This window comes from Anoplolepis gracilipes, chromosome 1 (assembly GCF_047496725.1).
Source record: "Anoplolepis gracilipes chromosome 1, ASM4749672v1, whole genome shotgun sequence".
Classification (NCBI taxonomy): domain Eukaryota; kingdom Metazoa; phylum Arthropoda; class Insecta; order Hymenoptera; family Formicidae; genus Anoplolepis; species Anoplolepis gracilipes.
In genome coordinates this window covers 20,604,394-20,614,291 of record NC_132970.1, presented here as the reverse complement: position 1 = coordinate 20,614,291, position 9,898 = coordinate 20,604,394, and the positions used below count along the sequence as shown (strand labels likewise).

The 9,898-nt window shown below is 37.7% G+C and overlaps 1 protein-coding gene across 1 annotated transcript; it reads left to right on the top strand.

Annotated features, from left to right (window-relative positions):
- Positions 1-332: 332 nt before the first annotated feature.
- On the top strand, positions 333-4,714 carry LOC140666872 (uncharacterized). Its single transcript, XM_072894418.1, has 2 exons — positions 333-970; positions 1,438-4,714. Exons 1-2 carry the CDS (start codon positions 844-846, stop codon positions 2,829-2,831), a joined length of 1,521 nt encoding a protein of 506 aa, XP_072750519.1. The 5' UTR covers positions 333-843; the 3' UTR covers positions 2,832-4,714.
- The last annotated feature ends 5,184 nt before the right edge of the window (positions 4,715-9,898 follow it).

Genomic DNA, 9,898 nt, shown 5'->3' with positions numbered 1-9,898 from the left:
GAGAAAGAAAGAGAGAAGGAGAAAAGAAAGAAATGGCGAGTAGAGCGGAAGGGATGATGAAAAAGGCAGGAGGGCACGCGGTGCGCAGCGGACAATCGTGTCGCACTCACGAGCATCCTGTACCTCCTGTCGTTGCTTGAGGACGAAGAGGGGACCAGCCTGTAGAACATACGTCGATTGGCCAACGGCCCACAACCGACTCTCTCCTATTGGCAAGCAGCGCGGGGCCTACAGGCCCGTATTGGCTTGGCAGCACGTGCGGGCCACCTGCAATTAGTTGGTGGGGCGATCTGTTATAAGAGACCCTCACACAATCCCCCTGCCAGTCAGACACCGGCTTGCAGCCGAAACGTTCGGAGTGAGTCGATGCAGCGTATTCCTACGTTTCACTTTCGTGCTCTAATGCGAGTCTAGATCTGTTTGAGTCGCTCGACCAGAAATTCAAACGGACGTGTGGGAAGGATCGATCTTGTTTTTTTTTTTCTTGAGAAGAAATTAAAAAGTGTCGGTTCTATTTTCGGAAAAGGAGATATTGGACTCCGAACTTATGTGTGAGAAAACAGTGCAGTGACGTTGTCGCGTAAAGATTATTCTTGCGAGGATTCAGCGAGAATGTAATTATCTGCGATTAACATTGTGACAAATATTTATAAACGAAGAGAAAGGAGAATTCTGTGTATTTGCGGAATGTCTTTGTGTCAATAACAGAAGAAACAGATATATATATAAACAAAATAACATTGCAAGTGTCTTCATAGTGTCGCTGTAGACAAACACGAAGATTGAAAAAGAACATTTCAACATTTCATATCTTCACGGTATCACAGTGTCAAAAGTGTCAAAATGCTTGTCGCTGAGATGCCGCCCAGCTTTATGAAAAAGAACAACAATTATAGTCACTGTCCATTAAAGAAACGACCATTTTATTATACGTCCGAGGAGGAAGATGAAGCCCCTGAAGTCACCAAAGGTGATTATCGCGAAATTACTTATTTGCTATTGCATGAATTGAAATTACTTTTGATCATTTTGAATCAATATTTATATTATATAAACTTATCCAGAATTGCGGGATAAAGAATATGCCTTGTATCTTGTTCTTACTTTCTTTTTTTTTTTGTTAGATATAAAAATATATTAATTACTATAGCGTATACATCAAAGTATACATTATACGTATAAAGCATATACATATTATTTAGAAGAGCCAAAACAAATAGTAGTAGCAATAAATATATATATATATGAAACTTTTTGCAATTTCTATATTATTGTATATTATATTGTATACTACATATTCTGAAATAACAATATAAAACATTCTAACACATATACAAACATAAAAAATGCAAAAAGAAAATTAATAAAAGAAAAAAAAGAATAAAAATATACTATGCATTTTTTTAATCATGTATCTTTGCAACGCGTATTTTGCAGATGAGATAATCGACGTAGGAGTAGACGACATTCCCGAGCCCGAAAATCTTAGCACAAAGCCCGAGGATCTCAGAAGAACCGCGGATCGTCATCATAATCACCATCAACAACAACAACAACAACAACTACAAGAAGAAGAACAAGAGCAACAAGAATGTGCATCCAGGACATCGCCCATCTCTAAAGTATCTCCTCCGCCTTTAACGATAGAGCCATCCTCGCCGACGACTCATCACCCGATGTACGTCCATCCGTCATCGCTGCATCACTATCACCATCACTATCCGACTAAGACTATCACGCCGCCAGCGGGCATCGCGCCGATCCATCCAGTTGCGAAGAAAGCGCGTGTCGAGGTGATCCAGCACAATGACAGCTCTACGACAACGCCGACGGCGGGTATGACGTCGGCATCGCTGCATTTTATAGCAAGCAAGGCGCCCTTGGAACCGTTGAATCTAAATACTCCAGTGGAACCGTTGGCACATTACGCTACTCCGACCTGGGCTCGCGCGCCCCCGTTGTATCCGCCGCATTATCTGCCATATCCTCCGCCTGCCTATCATCGTTATCCCGGAGCGGAATTGTATCCGTCGTATCCAGTATCGGGGTATCCTCATTCGTCTCCGGAACATCATCCATCGATGTCACCACCTCCACACGGTGCACTGACTTGTCCGACCATTCAACGACCAATCGTCAGGAGCTATCACTGGAACAGTCCAGATCACTGTGGTTTATCGCCCACGAGTTCCGTGGGTTCCGGCTCGCTACGGTCACCTCCACCAGTCACGCCGGAAGACTTGTCCTCGTCACCTAGCAGCGACAGCGGCAGATCATCCGCGGGTAGCACATCCGCTGGACCTACGGTCGTAAACACGAAGATGGAGAAAAGCAGCCCGAGCGCGAATGCATCTTCGAGTACGACGTCACCTAGGTACTCGTGTGCGGATTGCAACAAATCGTACTCGACGTACTCAGGTCTGTCGAAGCATCAGCAGTTTCACTGCGCGGCCGCTCAGGGTCAGGCGAAGAAATCTTTTTCATGCAAGTTCTGTCAGAAGGTGTACGTCAGTCTGGGCGCGCTAAAGATGCACATCCGAACGCATACACTGCCTTGCAAGTGCCATACGTGCGGCAAAGCGTTCTCCAGGCCGTGGCTTCTTCAAGGTCACATCCGAACGCACACCGGTGAGAAGCCGTTCAGATGTCAGCATTGCAACCGCGCCTTTGCTGACAGAAGCAATCTCAGGGCTCACCTGCAGACTCATAGCGACGTCAAGAAGTACTCCTGTCACAGGTGTAGTAAAACCTTCAGCAGGATGTCGTTGCTTACGAAGCATCAAGAAGGCGGTTGTCCTGGCGTTCCGGTATCAGTCACCTATCCTTGCTAAAATTCAAAGTTTGCGCGATCTGTACCACGGAAATGAACGTATGTTTCAATCCCACGGTCTCAAAGTGCCTTAAAATGCAGTACAAACGACGAGATAGTGCAGTCCGGTATTTTTCGGTGAACCGTTTGCAAAATATCGTCTTCGATTAATTCTTTTACTATCGAAACTATTTTTATTTTGGAAAGTGAGCGTTAAACTAAAATTTTTATGCACGAAAATAATTTATACAAATATAGTACTTTTTATTTTGAGAAGATAGATCTTTTAATATTTATATACTCGACATTAATTCTAGAAAGAATTAAAATTGACGAAAGAAACATATTCTTAATGCATCATATCTTGATTTTAAAAAAATATCATCTAATTTTACTATTTTGATTATCTTGCGAGAAAGGATTAATTTTAAAATCATACCACGCGTCGTACGAAATTGAATTCTCAAATAGATATCTCGAAAAGTTTTATAAAAGTTTCGTTTGTTCATTTTTATTCTTCGCTGTAAATATCGGTATACAAGTGTGTGTAACACATGCAGTGGTTTATAAAAACATATATTCCTTCTCAATATTTGACTTTAAATTGCTAAAAGAGTTTGAAAATGTCAAATGAGTTACAAAGTTTATACAAATATAATATTTGATAAATTTTACAAAATATCCAAAGCCATATACATACATTACATAAAATAATATTATAATTATATATTATATTTGTAATTATTTATATAATATATATTTATAAAAATATAATTTGTATTTATAAAAAATTCACTTTTAAAAGAATATCAATGAAGTCAGAAATTAAGAAATGAATAGTTTTGTGATTTACTGTATGTGCGCTGATAATACTAGTACTTAGAGATTATTTCGTCCTTCCGAAAGATCAATCATGTCGCTCAGAGCACGTGGAGAATATTGGCAATAAAGAGTCGCTCGATTACCGCGTGATTTGGTCCCGTGAAACTGCTGTGCCATTTTTTTTTTTTTTTATGTCATGCCATTTTCTTTCTTTTTTTTCTTTCATTTATTCTGATACACTCGAGCACATAAAATGCGATCAAGACGAAAAGATCGAGAAGTAGGACGATTTGCAAGTTTTCTTTTTTTTCTGAGTTTTATTTCGTTGCTTTCGGTGTGCGAGCGCATCATCCAAGTATCATTGATCATCGAGAGATCGACTCGATGACCAATGACGCTTAATTATACCGCTAACGTTTCCTTATAGTTTTAATGGAAAACAGTGTCTGAAAAAAAGAAAAATAGAATGTTTTAAAAAATGTCATTTTAAATAAAGAAATTTTAAAAGTTGAGAATAATATATCTTAAATAGTCGATGTAAATTTGAAAGAAAAAGTTTTGAAAAAATTGACATGTTGCGATGCACCTAACCAAGTACCATTCGCGAAAGTGCCACATGTGGGACGACTGCGCCGCATTAAATCATACGCACGCGCTTGCACACGTTAAAATGCGTTAAATTGTACAGTTTAGCACTTAATGATTAGCGAGTAAATAAATAAAACAATACAAGAATTATAATTTACCTGCGTTGGGCACGGAGCTGTACCGATAAGAGGAAAAAAGTGTGGAATGAGAAAAAAAAGATCTCAGCTCTGTATGTTGCATTAACGTTTTCCGTATTTTGCGTTTTGCAAATCCACTGTAAGTTTCTTAAACAAACTAGTCATTGTATTATACGCAGAAGAGTAAAAGACTCGCTATGATTGTCGAAAAAAGATATAGAGGGATAGAGATTTTTCATAAGCGAGCCGTTGTTGTGTATTTTTACTTTTTATCGTGCGTGTAATTGACAGCGCGGCTCAGGTGAATACCACTATTCCTAGTTTTGTAAAGAAAATAAACTACTACTGAAGAAAAAAATAGAGATATTGCTTATATATATATATATATATATATATAGAGAGAGAGAGAGAGATATTTTATACAAAATGAATTATGTGGATTTTAAATTGAAACTGTGTGTTTTATATATATATATACATATCCTTGTCTTTTCCGCTTCCCACATATGCCGTCTCTAGAATATTTATATATATTATATATTCATAAATTAAATATAGAATATTTAATTTCTGAATATATAAATAAATTCTATTTGTAGTATAAAACTTATACAATATCTGTAATATTTTTATAATTTTTCTGGACATAAAATTTTATTTTATTACATTTCCAATTTTTTTCATTGTTTTCAAGATATTACTGAATGAAGAATGTTATATAATGTTATATAATCTTGTCTCGAATTTTGATTATAATACTTTAGACTTGTCGTACACAGAAAGATTGCTACAACATATCGATATGTCTTGGAGATTCGTATAATCACATGCTTTGTCTTTCGACGAGGTATCGTAGTATTCATTTTACGGAGGACAGAAATCATTAAAAAAAAGAAGAAAACATCTTTCGAAGGACGTTGAAACTCGCGGACGCACTTAATCTCTTGAAGCAAATAATCGGTCGCTCGTCAGAGCCCTCGGGGGCCTTCGTCGATAAAAGTAATTGTCAGTGTTTGTACTCGGCTCGAAATGTTTGAATCCGATTCGAGATTCGACGTACGGCCGACGAAATAAATATTTCATTGCGCACATGTATACGTGTCGATGTAATAATATACGATGTAATAATATAAGAAAAACAAAGTCGTGATAAATAAATCTATCGGCGGTTTTGACAAGCAATTGATATTACGTCGGTTTCATTGACGCACACTCACAATTACGCTTGTTGCCGCTTGCGCAATTGTACCATCGAGAAAAAGAGAAAAAAACAATGTTTACAATGGTAAAAGGAATTCTTTTTCTCACAAGAGAGTGTTGGCGCATTCTACATCCTCCGAGTATTTCCATTTATTCATTGCTACAACTCTATATGGGTGGTCTCAATCGATCATGTGACCAATAGAAAGAATTCCAGATTCTTTTATCGAAACGAGATTTATCAATCTTTCAGACCGCCAGATATTCATGATATGAAGAAATGCTTCTTAAATCATTGTTGGTGCTATAGAAGTACATCCTATTGCAAAATCGATAAATCGACGAAATAGAAAATTTTTAATTATATTTTACAATTGTTGAATATAATAAGTCTACTACAATGTACTACAATATTTATACAACAGTATATTTCTGCAGAGGTGAATACATAATAATATTTATAGTTAAACTTCTATGAAATTAATCCGCATGTCACTTACACAACGTGTGTATTAAACGCGTCTTCCGGTTATGACAGTTATAGCTCGCCTCGCCAATACATCTCATCATGAGAGAGTTAATCGATATACGTTGGCTCGCGTGCGTTGGCGTGAATGCACGCGGATTATCCGGCAGGTTATCCAATTTCTTCGCACAATGAAGAATCGAGAGAGACCGTTCGCGCACGCATACGAGAGAGAGTTTCTTTCTCTCTGTCTTTTTCTCTCTTTCCGTCGCGTGTTCATTCATACGTCCGAGCGTGTTCGCGCCGACACAAAGCTCTTTTAGCGGAACAAACAACATATGGCGAGTAAACGCGCGCACTGGAAATGCGTTCAATTCATTTCGTTCAAAACGAGCTACCTGCAACGCGTATTAAATCCCACGCGCCTCTAGCACACGCATCGCCGATTCAATCGGCTGTGGTGGCTCCCAATCGAGCTTTTTGTTTGGCCGACTCCTCCATATGGATGCGTGCCACGATCGTGTCGGGATCTCGCTCGCCCTTTCTGTCGTATCAGTAATATATGGGTCGACGTACGAGTTAAACACACGTTTAATCGACATTTTAGGGTGATCGATGTATATAAGCAACATGTGTTTCATTTAGTTATCTAAATATCGATTAAATTTATAATATCGTAGGAAAGGATATTATTTATATATTGTAGAATCGATGCTCTATTTTATAGATATATGTTGTTTTTATGATAATAATCTGGAGAGGAACAATTATTAACGATGAATTATAATGAATAATGTTGAATTGAAACTTTACTTGGTTGTATTCGCGAATGTTTAAATCTGAAGATTTTACATTTATGGTCCTGTATAGTTAACCGCCGTTATGACTGTAATTATGACGGCCCATTGAACGGTGTCCTTTCGCTCGGCACGACAGGTGCACGTGCTATTTTCGAGTACCGGCCCTCGCAAGAGGCTGCGCTGTATGTACATACACACTCGCACAGAAATGCATGGACAAGCAAGAAAGTGTGGAAGCAAACGCTACCTTGGCCGCTGGGCTTTTATGACGACCGGCCTGATCGAACAGGTGCGTCGAGACGGATATACACACATATAAAACGCCGGAGTAAAAGGTTCCATTATTCGTTTGTGTATGGTATGCCGAGGCTTTGCACTGTGCAAAGACTTTTGCGAGAGAAAAGCGGCTGTGGTGACAAAAGGTCGCAACGTTGTACGAGGACCCGAGCTAAAAAGGGACCTTAGCTCGGGGTTAGGTTTTCGGCCACAAAACGAAGGGAGTCGAGGCCGATCGATAAAAATTCCTTCTTGCTTTGTATGATGATTTGACGACTTCAGCCACTGAAATTATGTATAAATTGATAAGATCTATTTTTCATTGATATATGGACTGTTATAAATGTCACTAGAGTTTTATTTTTTCAAAATCTAGATAATTGATTCCATCAATTATACGCTTGATGAAAATATAATTGCTTTTCCATTTTTAATTTGAATTTATTATATATGTTTTTTTTCTCATTTTTCTTATTTATAAGAAGCAATGTAGCATATAATCTAGATATTTCTGCATGAGATTTCGAGCAATAACGGTCTCACGATCTCTGACACGGTTGCTGAAGAGCCAAGTTGACCCCGTATAAAACTAATCGTTCCTTCAGAATGTACAGCACACCTGACCAACAAGCGAGAGTCTTTCATCTCTTCCCGGAAGACTCTCGTCTTCTTGCAACCCTTTACTCCGTGATGGTACGTGTCCCATTGTGTCAGGATCGCCGCTGCCGGTTACACCAGGTGTGTTAGTGCCCGTGCGTTTCTTCCTCGAGAAGCATGATCGTCGATGATGCGGCGATCCGTGCACAAATTATATATAGTCGTGGCCCTTATGAAATTCTCAGTCGCCTGGATAAATATTGAACGATCAAAATATAATATATAGTTTTCAGTTCATTCTTGTCTTGCACACGTAATATGCCGTTAATATAAAAATTATACCAAATTAATTAATGTATTATATTTTTTTAGAACCTATTAAACTATTATCTCGTTAATCACAAAAATTGAAGTTTAAGAGAAATTAAAATATTAGTGAGGAAAGCGGTTTTTGTATAATCATCTTCGTCATCATTCAATTATTATTCAATACGTTTCTCTGACAACCTCTTAGATCGTAATCGATACGAACCGTTTCAAGAACGTGATCGATTGAAAAACGTGAGAGACAAATAATGAGATGAAAGAAGTAACTTGGTATATTTACCGCTGTGCTCGTATTCGAGTTAACCTCGATACAAAAGCTATTCGTTACTTTAATCTTGCCTGATCTAAATGCGATGCGGTTCAATGATCCTTTGAGAAATTTGTAGTTATATCGATAGATTATAAAGTTGTTTATACTAATTTATTTCGAGGCGCGAGGGCATCAATATATATTTTTTTTAATTAGTATGTTCTAATTTTTTAATATTAATATAAAATATCTATTTTAAAATGTTATAAGTTTTTACGTACGGCTTAATATTTCAGTCAGATTATTAAAAAATCTATTATCTACAAAATACGATTTTAATTTTTATTTCCATTTGTAAGCTGTTGTGAAAAACCAGAGAACCCATAATCGTGTGAAATCTCACGCAGGTGGGCTGCGCTTAGGATCCTAAAATATCCGAGTCACCGTACGAATAACGAATGGGTCTTATATTTCAGTAGCGCTGATCAAAAGCAGCGCGAGGCATCGGGCTAATATAACAGGCAGAATGGCTCATTAGTCCGTGGAGGACCTTTAAGGCCGTGGACAAAACAATCTCTGCTCCGTAGCAGCAGCAAGGTGTTACCTGCGCCTTATTTTAGATGTCTGTACAACATATGGCTCGCGGGCGAGCCAAGGCAGATTTCACCTGTCCTCTAGGACCCGGATCGGTGGCGATTCTCTCGCAAAACTGCAATATCCAGAACTCGCAGGTCGTTGAGAAAGTTACGAAGCGAGGCTAAATCAGATCTTTCTGTACCTTGTATCTAAATTGACTGGGATATGAATTTACTCGCGCGTAAGAATCGTCGTTATCGCACTCTTCACACCGGCCTTAATGATCTCTTAACGGTCGTTTCGGGGCCCGAGCAGCGAGATATTATCGCGAAGCCTCACGAAGGGGGTCCTCACTGGCAAGAGAATTCGTGAGACTCCAAGAGAATGGGCCGATGTGAAATAAATGACGTGTCGTTGGTTCCTTTTTTGTGGATTTCATTAATTTCAACACTTTGAGTATTGAATTATTTTTATTTTGACAGATTATTTTCGATGACATTTATTTTAGTTTGCAGGAATTCAAGTTATAAGAAAATATTTGAAAAATTAAACAAATTTTTTTTTAAGTAAAACACTAAAAAAAAGTAGTCTCTTTCAACAGATGTAGTATATTATTTTGTTAAACTCACACTGTTGATCTTTTGACACTCTATTGACTGGATAGTGGAATTTTTTATACGAAGACGTCCGGACATGCGTATACATCAAACGAATGACAAAGTGCAACACTTGTTATGGCCATATGAAAGTTTTATGTACTTTTTGATGAAACGGATACGTCATAGGTTGGATCTTTAAAAAAAATACTTACTATTTATATACTCTCGTATAATAAGAAATAAAATATAAAAACAAACTTGCATTATTCTTTTTGCTACTTTGTTTGACTTATCGATTTTTCACTATGATATACGAACCTTTCAGAACATACTAATCATGTGCTTTGTTAAAATTAGGAAAATTACAAAAAAATAAAATTGATCAGTTTAATTAATTTTCATATATGAGAGACTCATATATGTAAACATAAACTTTATCAATTAATCTTGT

What these genes read in the sequence shown, in the direction of transcription:
- LOC140666872 (XM_072894418.1), top strand. Translation starts at nt 844, where the DNA reads ATGCTTGTCGCTGAGATGCCGCCCAGCTTTATGAAAAAGAACAACAAT. An exon ending in AGCCCCTGAAGTCACCAAAG is followed by an intron (nt 971 to 1,437) that starts GTGATTATCGCG and finishes CGTATTTTGCAG; the next exon opens with ATGAGATAATCGACGTAGGA.